The sequence below is a fragment of the Cylas formicarius genome, unplaced genomic scaffold (assembly GCF_029955315.1).
Source record: "Cylas formicarius isolate icCylForm1 unplaced genomic scaffold, icCylForm1.1 PGA_scaffold_12__32_contigs__length_19106922, whole genome shotgun sequence".
Taxonomy (NCBI): Eukaryota; Metazoa; Arthropoda; class Insecta; order Coleoptera; family Brentidae; genus Cylas; species Cylas formicarius.
The window spans coordinates 9,010,136-9,023,022 of NW_026844225.1; the positions used below are offsets into that span (position 1 = coordinate 9,010,136).

General features: G+C 32.7%; 3 protein-coding genes across 6 annotated transcripts; 2 read left to right on the forward strand and 1 right to left on the reverse strand.

Moving 5' to 3' along the window:
• The first annotated feature begins 45 nt into the window (after positions 1–45).
• On the forward strand, positions 46–3,339 carry LOC132695513 (nucleolar transcription factor 1-B-like). Its single transcript, XM_060659801.1, has 9 exons — positions 46–595; positions 662–935; positions 1,005–1,129; positions 1,178–1,330; positions 1,385–1,489; positions 1,765–1,886; positions 1,949–2,686; positions 2,738–2,987; positions 3,042–3,339. The coding sequence occupies exons 1-9, from the start codon at positions 152–154 to the stop codon at positions 3,093–3,095; spliced, it is 2,265 nt and encodes a 754-aa protein (XP_060515784.1). The 5' UTR covers positions 46–151; the 3' UTR covers positions 3,096–3,339.
• Positions 3,340–4,318: 979 nt separating this feature from the next.
• Positions 4,319–7,457, reverse strand: LOC132695733 (V-type proton ATPase subunit S1). The gene is made up of 8 exons (XM_060660185.1): positions 7,233–7,457; positions 6,971–7,082; positions 6,639–6,906; positions 6,500–6,585; positions 6,005–6,135; positions 5,848–5,949; positions 5,592–5,781; positions 4,319–5,534 (listed from the first exon to the last, which is right to left on the reverse strand). The coding sequence occupies exons 1-8, from the start codon at positions 7,346–7,348 to the stop codon at positions 5,310–5,312; spliced, it is 1,230 nt and encodes a 409-aa protein (XP_060516168.1). The 5' UTR covers positions 7,349–7,457; the 3' UTR covers positions 4,319–5,309.
• A 150-nt stretch (positions 7,458–7,607) lies between these two features.
• Positions 7,608–11,755, forward strand: LOC132708667 (OTU domain-containing protein 5). Of its 4 annotated transcripts, none has more exons than XM_060681142.1 (9): positions 7,608–7,803; positions 7,959–8,059; positions 8,112–8,430; positions 9,807–9,962; positions 10,071–10,227; positions 10,286–10,503; positions 10,562–10,781; positions 10,896–11,123; positions 11,204–11,755. In XM_060681142.1, exons 1-9 carry the CDS (start codon positions 7,618–7,620, stop codon positions 11,332–11,334), a joined length of 1,716 nt encoding a protein of 571 aa, XP_060537125.1. In that variant the 5' UTR covers positions 7,608–7,617; the 3' UTR covers positions 11,335–11,755. The 4 variants fall into 4 exon arrangements, with proteins under 4 accessions (XP_060537125.1, XP_060537126.1, XP_060537123.1 ...); XM_060681143.1 differs by having other exon boundaries at positions 10,899–11,123; XM_060681140.1 differs by having other exon boundaries at positions 10,562–10,835; positions 11,204–11,754.
• Positions 11,756–12,887: the final 1,132 nt, after the last annotated feature.

Genomic DNA, 12,887 nt, shown 5'->3' on the forward strand with positions numbered 1-12,887 from the left:
TCTAAACACGAACCAATTAAGAAGAAGATCTTCCATCTTCTTTGATTATTGGAATGAACCATGGAGCAAGGTCTAAGACAAGCGAGGTGGTTATAATAAGTACTTTCAATTGTTGTTTACTTTCTTTAAAAATTGAATGTGAGCTGCAAAAATGAATTCGAAGAAGAATAAATTGCCAAAAAAGATAAAACATTCCAAAAAAGACACAGACATTAACCATGAGGACAATCATATGAAGCTCCTCCCAGACGCTGAGGAAAACAGTGAATTTGTGAGTGAAACTGTATTAAATCCAGAATCCCATGAAGAATCTCGGAAACCTAAAAAAAGAAAGGGTTTAGAAGCAATTGAAGCTGAACCAAAGAAGAAAAAGAAGAAAAAAAAAGAAAATCCAGATGAGCAACAAAATGTACAATACATTGAGGATTTGAAAGAAAACAATAACCGGAACGCAGAAATATTATCAAAAGGGCCAAAACACAAAATTAAATCAAGTAGTCATGAGGATGTTACTTCATCGTCTTCATCGGAAGAAAAACATAAGAAAAGAGTAAATGATAATCTCCACAGTGCTTCAAAGAGTGAAGACAACAAAGTAAGAAATTTTCTGTAGTATAATCCTAGTGTAAACAACAGTTTTCATTTGCCAAACACATTATAGGATTCAAAAAAGCGAAAAAAAAAGAAAATAATAGAATCCGATTTAGAGAAAGAAGAGGATAGAAATGAAATGAATCATTGGGAACTTTATGATGACCTTAATTTACCTAGAGAAACATCATATAAAGACGAGGATTCAGAGCATTATTTTGACAATGAAGAAGCAGAGGAAAATGAAAATTATTTTCTAACTGACTCACCCAAGGAAAAACTAGACCTTGAACATTTGGATCAGGAGAATTCAAAAAAAGACCACATAAAAAATAAAAAAAGTCGTAAGTAATAGGCTTAAGTAATAAGGACCCAAGAGGTGGCTAGAAGGGTTATATCTACCGTTATTGCAGAAAAAGTGCAAATTCATTGGCCTACAGATGATCTTAGTGAATTGGTGCGTAGAATAGAATGTTGTATTCCGTTGGGTGATAATATGAGTTATAAAAGTCGACTTGCTAAGTTGGAATGGGAAAAAGTAACCTTTTTTAAAAGATATTTTTATATTTTAATCATATGGCTTTAGGTACCCTTTAAAAATTATAACCTAGACGAGTGTCAAAAAGTTTGGGCGCAACTAGAAAAAAAAGTTAGACACTACCGTCTTCTTATCGAAATTTTACAGGATGTTAAGCAAGTTATTTCACTACCTGAAAAATCGACACGTGGAGTTTTGAAAGTATTAAAATACATCCATATCCAAAATACTGATTCATAATACTCTCATTTTCAGCACAAAAAACATCCAGATATGCCTAAACGACCTCTTACATCCTACTTCCTGTACTACATACAAAAGAAGGACAAAATAATAAGGGAACACCCAGATATGGTTATGGTAAGTACTTCATTTCCTACAGACCCAAATGTGAATGGATTGTCCAGAAATTAAAACACAAGCTTAAAGTTAAAATGAACTTGTATTTTCATAATAGTGGGCGGGGTTTCCAGGGTTTTGGCGAGCTTCAAAAAACTGGTGGCAAACAACAAACGCCGAATTTGAGCTCTACAAAACTTAGGACCAAGTGTTTCCTATTGATTTCGACCACTATATTTTTCCCAGTGAACATCACCAGTCCACTAGAATTTAGTGCCTTCATTATTTTGTTTTAGATTGATGTGAACCGTATAATTAGCGAACAGTATAAAAAATTGCCACCAGAAAAAAAGGCCAAATATGATAAATTAGCTGAACAAAATAAAGAGGAATACAAAAAACAGTTGGAGGAGTTCTAGTAAGATTATAAAATATTTCATAGTTAATTTTCTTGTTATTGTTTAATGGTTCTCATTTTAGTGCTACTCATCCTGAAGTGCCAAGACAAGTAAATCTCAAAAAAGGTAAAGAACAAAAGAAGTTGGGAAAAATTAAGGAAAAACCGACGAAGCCTCCAAAACGACCGGAAGCTCCATTTAAGCTGTTTTATCTGTCGGAGTATGATAGAGAACAAATAACTGATAGGGATAAGTCGGAGTTTAAGGAAATATGCAAAGAAAAGTGGAGGCACATGTCTGACAAAAAGAAGATGTACTGGATCAACTTCGCAGAGGATAGATTTTTAGAATACCAAGTGGCCATGAAAGAATATGTCGCGAAGCATCCGGAATATGTGCATAACGCTCCCGTAAAGCATTTTTTATCCAAGGAAGAATTGGCCCTAAAGGAAAGAGTCGCGGGGAAACCACGAAAACCTCCCAGTTCCGCTTACGGACTCTTTGTTAGTGAAATGTTGCAAACTGCCCAAATCAAAGCTATTCCTGTACGGGAAAGATTAAATTATGTTTCTTCCAAGTGGAAAGATTGTTCCGCTACTGAAAAAGAACACTATAAAGAGTTGGTATCCAAATTGAATGATGAATATCAAACTGCGTTCCTTGCTTACATAGATACTCTACCGGAAGACAAACGACAAGGCGAACTGTTGCTTAACCTACCGAAGAAGAAGAAAAGTGATAGTGAAGCGAGCAATTCGAAGAAACGCGCAAAAACAGAAGCGCGGGAAGAAAAGTTTGAGGAACCAGAACAACCGCCAAGGTGAGAATTGAAAATTTGATTTTAATCGTTTAAATTATTTTAACTGTTTAGGTCTTTGTTTAAATATTTCGCGAAGCAATATACGGGATCGGAAGCGGTTACGGAAGCATGGAAAAACATTTCAGCCGAGCAAAAGGCAAATTACAAAAAAGAGTTGACCGAGAAGAAGCAACATTATATAACTGAGTTTGAAAAATTTTTGAAGAGTCTTACTAAGGAAGAACTAGAGGAGTTCTCGAGGACGAGAAAGCAGATCGTCGAAGATAGCGATGAAGATGACCCGGACAGCGTCGAAGAAGAGGTAAAGTTTTGTTACTGTCAAATGACGTCATAAAACACTTCATTTTTACTTTAGGATTCTGATGACAGTTTTGATGACTCCGAGGGTTCTGATGATTCCGAAGGTTAAACATTGAGTGTCGTTACAGTAAAAATTTTTATATACTACAATGTGTTTCATAGACGCATAAGTTGTAATAGTTTGAATAATCTTTTCCTTTATAAGGATATATCATATTTTGGGCTTTGCAAATATTTTGTGAATTATGCTATATGATGTGTAATTTGCACTGCGTTTATTGGAGTTTGGTATATTTACCTTACTCGATTCTATAGTACCATTCTGTTTGTGTCGTGTATATAACTAGAGTTTTAGAAATATAATCAGTTTTGATAAAAAAATATGTTTTTTGGTCTTTTGCTTTTTCAGATCTCCAAAATCCTTTAGTTAATTCAGTTCCATGCAGAGTGGAATCGGATCTTTTGTTTTAACTACTATTTGCCAATCTTACTAACCATAAAATCTTACAAAATTCATTAATTTGCAAAATCTTTATGGTTCTTAAAAATGCTATTAATATATTGGCAATAGCAATATAGTGGCAATAATACCTATTACATATCAAAGAAGTTTTCTAAAGATAAGAAAACAAGACTTTTTTGGATTTTTGGACATAAGTTTATATGAACTTTATTTACTTTTATCGGCTGAATACATTGTTAAAGTTTTTCTATTACAATTCGTTAATTTGATTAGACTTAATATTTGTTACCTTAAGATCAGCCCACAGCAGTTTTTGAGGTGCATTGACAATTTAATACTTTAAGGGATGATTGCAACTTTCTAGTCTTCAAAGGAAAAAATCCAAAATTTTTAACTTTGCGTAAAGAAAAATCGGTGTTTTATAACAATTTTATTGAAATGACACAAAATACTACATTTGTTTGGCAACAAATTAATAAATATGCAGGATGGTATATACAAATTATACAAATGTTTGAAATGAACCCATAACCCTGTGAACAACTACTATAAAATATTTTCAACTAAAGTTATTTTGCGAAATTTCCACGCTAAAGATGTTATTGGTAACCAAAGGAATGAACCAGGTAGCTCCTACCATTTCAGGAATCAAATTAAAAATAAGGGCACTTTTAAACTATAACAACTTTTTACAACAACAGGGTCTAAGTTTTATATATACAAAATAATATTTAACAAACAAGATACATATCTAGAAAATTAGTGTTTTCATTTATTTCTGTATTTTTAATAGTGCAGACCTATAATGTAAAAATAGGCCAGAAGCACAGTATACAAAATGTCCCAATATTTACGTCACATGGCATATATTTTTTTTACTTTTGTGGATCAAAATTTAATGAAAGTGAAAAAAATGATCCTGGCCAAAACAAAAATATCCTATAAAAACCATGTTTTTTCCTTGCACTTGTCGCTTCCCTTTTTTGAATATATTTAAAAACATATGCCATATACATATGTAGTAGGACACCTGGGTATATCTATTCTTAACAACATCACGGCTAACTATAGACTATTTTTTAACAATTATTGTTCTACTACTAGACCAACATGTTTCTAGTTTAATATAGATCCAAAAGATAAAAATACTATTGTCATATAATAGGTTTTAAATTTGATTTTCTAAATCTCTTGGACAAAAAATTCGTTTTAATGCTTTTACCATTCTGTTGTGCATGTTTTTAAAGAAGGTAGGAGAAACGACACATGCCAACATTTAGCTATATCACTTCTATAGTACATCTATAGGGTGTCTTAAAAACTATATAAAAAATCTTAAGCAGAGATAGAATCTCATGGAATTGCTTAACAAGAGGACACCTTGTATGACAGACGTTCTTAGCATTAAAAAGACTAACATTATCGTTAAGAGGGTCCAGGGGATATAGAAAGAAGAGTAGATTATAGGCAGTTAGGCCTGCAGTATATTTACCCGACAATTTTGTTATACTTAGAGTGACGAATTTTAGTAACTTAGGTATCACATTTTTTTTTGCCACTCCTAAGTAAAATATTACATATCTTCATCGGGTGTGCAATACTGAGCGTTAAGACAGGAAGGCGATTACAAATAGTGGTAACATGGTCCAATTTATGCAAAATATTCCTAATGGTAAAATGTTCTCCTATGCAATTAAGTCGATGTATATATCCTGAACATTAACAAAATGATTGCCATCGAAGATGTAATAAACACAGAATTGATTTCCGAAGAATATTTTGAATCAACACACATTTTCCCATAATTTATTAACTGGACACAAAAATATTCTTTAACTGTTACCACTTATGTGAGCATTTTTATTCAGCAGCGCTTATGGTAATAGTTTTGCCTTTGGCATCGTCGAACCGATCCATAGTTTTTATGTCCATCATCATGGTTAAGCCAAAAGTCATAATGAGCATTAGAATAAAAGTTACAAACAATCCAGACCAGATGGGAATAGAAGTAAATCCAACGCAATGGTAAGGATCATCAAACTTCATTTGTTGTGTTAGAATGGTTTGACGGTATAAAGGCTGAACCTAAAAGCAAGGTTTAAATATTCAATACTTATTTTACTATGATTAAGTAATAGTTACTTGGAATCTTGGCAGGGTAATACTTTGCCCCAATGATGCATTTTTGAAAACCTGATTTCCACAAGCATAAGAAAACGCCAAAGGAGCATAAATTGTCCCATTTACTTTCTCATGGAATGTGACACTATCGATAGTAACAACGACAACATGCAGATTCCAATAGTTACTAGCAGTCCTTGTAAAATTTAGTCTAAATAAAGGACATTATTATTAGGAACATCAAAATACAAGCAAAACTTGATAGAATCACACTTACTTGAGGTCAACCTTGGCACCATTCTCTGAAATTCCTGAGCCTGTTAAAGTTAGAACTGAACTCTCATTTGACTCTGTATATGTGAGATTAACTTTGTCAGCTCTAAAATAAGCAACATAAAACCCATCAGGCTTAAAAACGATTCAATGAAACTCACCCATTTAGAATGGCGCTACCCGATGTGTAGAAGAAAATATCATTGCCAAAGAACTGATTTGTAGTCGAGTTTAAATCAGAAGCCAATAGCGATCTTGTTCTACGAGACTGCACAATTTCTTCAGATCCGACCTAAAAAAAAAGTGTTTAAGTCAATTAAATTCAATTACAATCTTATCACTGAATCAGCTATATAAAAATAAAATTTGGGTCTACTGGAGTCATTCAAAATGAAATTTATAACAAGAGGTCATATGCATGGTCATCTGACTCCTTGTCGCAAAAATATTGACTTGCTTTTTGTCTCTACTTTAAAAGGAAAAAAATATTAAAATAAATCATTTACTAAATGAAAGTACCTGAAAACAAAAAAAAATAAGAAGTCCCTATAAAAAAACCCACCTTGGTGTCTATGTCATAATCTGTTTTGTTGTTTTTTTTACCAATTGTTGAAAATATTCTTCTTTCATCTTTAGTCTACAATAACTATGCTTACCCAAGAGGTACGATGTGCTGTATAAATAGCAAGAACATTTCCATATTTGTTCAAAACCTTCTCATAGACAGATGCAATAAGCGAATCTAAAAATGAAACCCATTTCAGTGTTTCAAATCTACAAAAAACAAAACATTACCATGCCGTTTTAACATTTCATGTCGTTGTTCATTTTCGGAGGCATCATTTAACTCAATTATAATAATCTGAGAGTCTGGAACATTCCAGCCTTCTGTTATTTGGTCGGCCGATATTAAGGTGGGATTTCCAACTAAATTGTCCAAAGCTTTTATGGGATTTTGCACATACGGAAAATATGATGCTTTGTAAGTTTTCCGTAATTTCAACAATCTTGGATAAGTTGTGAAACCAGATTCGTCCCTTTGAGAAAAATCTTCTGGACTCAACTGAAATTAAAAGTAGGTTTAACACTTTATATGTTTCAACAAAACTAATTTTGTCAATTGATACCGTTTGTTCAGTGAAGACTACTAATATAGGATTGCTCTTCAAGCGATCCAAAATATCATCTTTGAATGAGTTTTGGCTGACTTTATGTAAGGCAGGCTGATGTTCAATAGTCCTATGAAAAGTCCTATGATTGTAATGGCAAAAAAGATGTAAGGAATAGTAATAAAATTCTTTTGAAATGCAATTCAATAGCGTTAAAAAAATGTTAAAAACTCTAATGCAATTTAATTGGCAAAGTGTGGGGCTTAAAATTCTAACTTACCTACTTGTACCCCAGATGTAAACAGGAACAAACTCTGTGCATTTCGAAAATTCCGCTAAAACTATTACGCCCAAAACTATTAAATTGAATCTATGTATTATATTCATTTTTCTCATAGACTTATATCAAATTCAATAAGCTAATTTCTTCGGTTTACAAGATCACGTGAAATACTGATTAACAGAAACCATTTGACAAGTCAGGTGAATTGGGCGACGACAAACAATCAAGGCTGCCCTCTACTGGCTAAAATATTGCGCTCTTCCTTTCTTCTAGGTTGCGTTTACTTTAAAACACGAACACCAATCACAGATCACACTTTGCAAGATGGTATTACCAAGGATTGTGGCCACATTTGAAATAAAAGAATCAATTTGTAAATTACATGGTTCCCCCTTTGTTGTCTGTGGTTGTGAATGGGTCTGTCTTTATTGACAGATTTATCAAAATTTTATCCATTTTATACAATTTTGGGTCTCCGTTTGAGTGCCTGGAAAATATGACTATTTTGCCCACCATACGAAAAACTAATGCAAGCACCGAGGAAAGTAAGGATGGTAATCAACAAAGTGTAAGTACTTTAAAGGAGATTCTCCATGTACAATACTTTCTTATTGCTTTCTTCGTGGGGCAATTCCCTTTCTAACTATGCTCATTTCGATAATTTAGAGGCAAAATTTTATGTGTATTTGGTTCAATAGATATTGCATGTCGTTATTTTTTCAGGTCTCAGCTGACAGGTCAAATAGGAGAAACGAAATAAATTCACTGCAGATATCATCTCTCGCGGATAACAATTCAAGTGCAAGGCGGTCACCGTTTCCATTGTATGACTTTTTGTTTATGTTAAGGATTTAATTTGGATATTTATGATTTTAGTAAAACTGATAGGAAAGATAGGCTTAGAAAACGATTTAAAGAACCTGACAGAGCTCGAGATAGGGAAAGGGAACGTGAACAAAAACGTGATGCCCGTCGTGAACAGAAAAGAGATAGATTGGCTCTAACAAAACGAGAAATTGGAAATGAACCTTTGATCGTTGATGGGTCTGACATTGATGTTAAAACAGTCCCTGAAACATCTTGTAATAACAGTAAAGTTGAAACTAAAGAAGAGAGCACTGGTTTCAATAGTGAAGATGAATATGATGAAAGTAGTATTAAGGACAGGCTTCTAACAGAAGAAGAATGGCAAAAGGTGAGTTTGGTGGCCACCAATAGATGGGATGTTTTTAAAACACTTAGAATTTGGAATTTAAAAATGTTTAATAATTCCTAATGGTATATCGGCTAAACGTAAGCATATGTGACCACTTTACTTCAAAACTCACATGTTACATATTACCTTTGACCAGGTCATTCTACCTGCATAAGTGGTAATAAAGCATTATTAATGGCTCTGTTATCATTTGTAATGACGCAAAAATTTGTATCGTATTTAAAATGTAATGCGAGTTTTATAGAAAGGGAAGCATTATTAAATGCAACACTTAATTTTAATGGGACTTGCTGCAAGAACCGATAACTTAAAGGACATAAGCTATTATCTTGATTCAGGTTTAAAGGCCGTCGTTGGTTGGAATTACTTCCTAACGTTTCGCTAGCACGAGTGGCGAGCTTCTTCAGAGGTCCTTCCATCTCCGATGTTGGACGTAGACGTTAGGAAGTAATTCCAACCGACGACGGCCTTTAAACCCGAATCAAGATAATAGCTTATCAACGGGCCGCGAAAGCCTTAACGAATTTATTAAAGGACATATTTACAGTATGTCTTCAATGTAGCAAAATTAAAAGCTAATTTCTATTCCTTTTTTAAAATAATATGAATATAAAAAATACAATGAACCTTATATTAAAATAATACCATTTCTGATTTTACTTGCAAACTATATTAACATTTTTTCCGCCAGAGGTCTCATTGAATTATAAAATCGTGAATTACTTGGAGTTTCTAGAACTTTTGGAAATTTTAATTTAATATTTAATTTCTATTAATATCTAAACAAATATACACTCAAGTCGGCTGAAATTTGGCAATGTTATTTGGTCTATTAAGAGGCTAATTTAGCCCTAATATGTTAAAATTATGAAGTCTAGTGACCTCTCTGGATTAGCTTAGCTGATATTATTGGCAATAAAATGAACGCTGCCGTTTGGGTGGCTTTAATATTTTTCCCAACTTCTTTGCCTCTTGTATTTTTCCGTATCTCACTTGGTTTCTGAGAAAAAAATGGGTTTATCAATTTTTGCTGAAAAAATAAAAAAATTGCTATCAGTTCTTTATGTAGAAAAGAATTATTGTCTCCGTTTTTGTAAGAGAAATTACACTTTTGAGGAATGGTAGATAGGCATTTAATGCTGTCGTTGTTATGTTGTAATGTCAGACCTACCATAAAGGTAAAATTAATTGGGTAAAATGTGCACACATAATCGTGCAATTTAGAGAAATCCTTTTAAAAATTATGTAATTTACTGTTAAGTGTACTACTTATTTGATTAGAGTACTTGTTGTTATTTATTTGTACTGTTACTACTACTACTAACAAATAAATAAATAAAATATTCATTTTTTAGAGGGATGAATTTTTCTCAAGATGTATGTCTAGTTTAGGATATGAGATTAAACAAATAAATGAAGATGGAGCTTGTTTGTTTCGGTCCATTGCTGATCAAGTCTATGGAGATCAAGAATTCCATTACCAAGTTAGGCAAGATTGTATGAATTATATTGTGAGTATTTTTCATGTAATGCTCATTAGTACCCCCCTGTAGCTTACTGAAAATTTTAAAAATAACTGTTTGAAAAATATTCCTAAAACTGGAAATTCATATTTTAAGGTACAAAATCGAGACTACTTTGAACCATATGTGACCGAAGATTTTGACAAATATGTAGCACGAAAACGTACATGGCATGTTCACGGTAATCATCTAGAAATCCAAGCAATGAGTGAGCTATATAATAGAACCATTGAAGTTTATTGCTATCAAATAGGTAGACAGACACCACTAAATATGTTGAAACTCTTTTCTAACGCTTATCGGTTTTCCAGAACCTATAAATATTTTTAACTGTTCAACCAGAATTGTCAACACTTATGAACCCATCAGACTTTCTTATCACAGAATGTGTCATTATAATTCAATTAGCAACCCAAATAAACCATCGGTTGGGGTGGGGTTAGGATTGCCTAACTATCATCCAATCGATATTGATCATAGGAGATTGCATGATGCAGTCCGTGCCAGTGAACAGTTACTAATTGAACAGGTAATTTCGAAGCTGTAAATAACTGGGTAAAGTGTATGTTTATCTTGGAATATCTTAGACAATGCTTGAAGATAAACTTAAAGCTACGGATTGGGAGGCTACAAATGAGGCTATAGAAGAACAAGTGGCCAGAGAATCTTACATTCAGTATTTTCGGGATACCGAAAAACGTTTAAAAGCGCAAGGTCATCCGCTGGCGAGTGGTAGCAGTTCTACAATTACTTCTTCAATGGCTTCAAGCCCGCGCAGTTCCAGACGCGGCTCTGTGTCGCCTAAAGGTTGTCAGTCCCCAAAAAGTTGTTCTTCACCAAAAAATAACTACTCTTCTTTGCGTTAGTTTATTAATAACAATTATTTACGATTTGATTGATGATAATTTATGACGTTTCCAGCAGCAAGTCCAAGAGCAACAGCATTTCTGGCAAACACCGTCTCGGATAATAATATTGAAAATGTGCCTCCAGCTTATGTTCCTACTAAAGAAGAAGAAGCTTTTGCAAAAAGGGTTTACAACTCTCCAAGACGCATCACCGACCAGTCAGAAATGGGGTTTAACATAGAAAATTTTACAGGCGAATTTACTCAACAAGCCGGGCCTTCCTCGGTTGCAAATAATATCGGTAAATGATACTCATTATACATATACATATTAAAAATTACTTAGTTTTTTTTTATTTATAATAATTTGCCATTTCGATAGGTGGATTGGAAGACTTTGATCAGGGAATCATGGCACAAGTTTTGGCAGAGTCTCAGCAAACTTATCTAGATGAGCTGAAAAGTAAATCGAGAAAGAGAAATGTATCGCCAGGACCATCAACCTCCACATAGTGACTTACTTTTTGAAAAAAAAAAGTATTTTTTATTGGACTTAAACCCAATGTAAAATTTGTCGTGAATATCAATTTTTCATTTCTTGGGGGGGGGGGGGGGGAGTTTACAGCATATTATATATGTTAACAAAAGTACTTCTGAATAACTGGTTTATTTGATACCTACCAAAAATATATGAATCGTTTTTCTGGTGTCGAATATATTTATAATTCTTATACTAATTTTTGAAAAGGATTTAGTTTTATATATTTTTGTGATATATTTAAAATCAGTTAAGTGATTTTTGTAAATGTAGATAGGTAAAATGTATAACTAACTAGAGTATATTTTATACTTATTTCTTTTCAAATTTAGGGTATCAGTGTTTTTGTTATCTTGCATATATTAAAAGAATATAGATATTTCATATCAGATAGTTTGATTTTTCGATGGCAACCTTATTATTTCGTATAAGTTTGGGTCAGCAAAATGACAAAAAATAGAAACATCTTTGGAGTATTAAAATCCAATAAGAATGCACAGTGTGTCCCATTATTCCCATATATTCGCTAAACTTATTTGAAAGAAATACCCTGTATGTCTTTTAAAAATTTTACTTATTGTTAGCTTTTCAAAAATATGTAACACATAACAGCAATTGCGAGGTTTACCAACCGTACTATATTATACAGGATTATACTATATTTCAGCTCAACGTACTATACAGGGTGTTTAAAAAAGACGGGGCAATATTAAAGAGGTGGTTCCTCAGATGATTTTATAAAACAAAAATGTATAGCTTGCAATAGCAGTGTTAAAGTTTTTTTTAACTTAATTCAAATATCATCTCACGGATTTGTTGAAATTTGGCAGCGTTGTTTCTAGTGATAAGCTGATTTGGCAATAGCTAAATAAAAATTATACAGTGCCCTTGAGGGGAGCAACTTTATAAAATTTGTGTATAAAAATGTACGCCACTGACTGACTAATTTAATTACCATACTACCCTGAGATAGAGCGAGTCGCTTTACATTTATATTTTATTCGAAAATAATATTTTGGGACGCGCTCTTAAAATCTAAATATTAGACTTCCTTTGCATTGCTTGTCGCTGGAGCTTCTTTTTTATAACTGCATTTCTACAATTGAAAGTATGTGTTAGCCGAAATTAACCAAAACTTAATTACATTCTGAAATAACGGTTTGCAATGGAAAAAAAAACAAACTTTTTATAATTACCAAGTTTACACTTTTTTCGGAAATTTGTAAAATTCCTCTGGAAATTCTAAAGGCAGTGTTGTCATATTGACGTCTCGCTTGATTTAAACCGGTTCCCCCTGCATATATATATATATATATATATATATATATATATATATATATATATATATATATATATATATATATATATATATATATATATATATATATATATATATATATATATATATATATATATATATATATATATATATATATATATATATATATATATATGATGACACTATATTCCGGGATATCATCCGTTCGCTCGTTGAACTCCGACTGGAATCCTGCATCCGACTGGAATC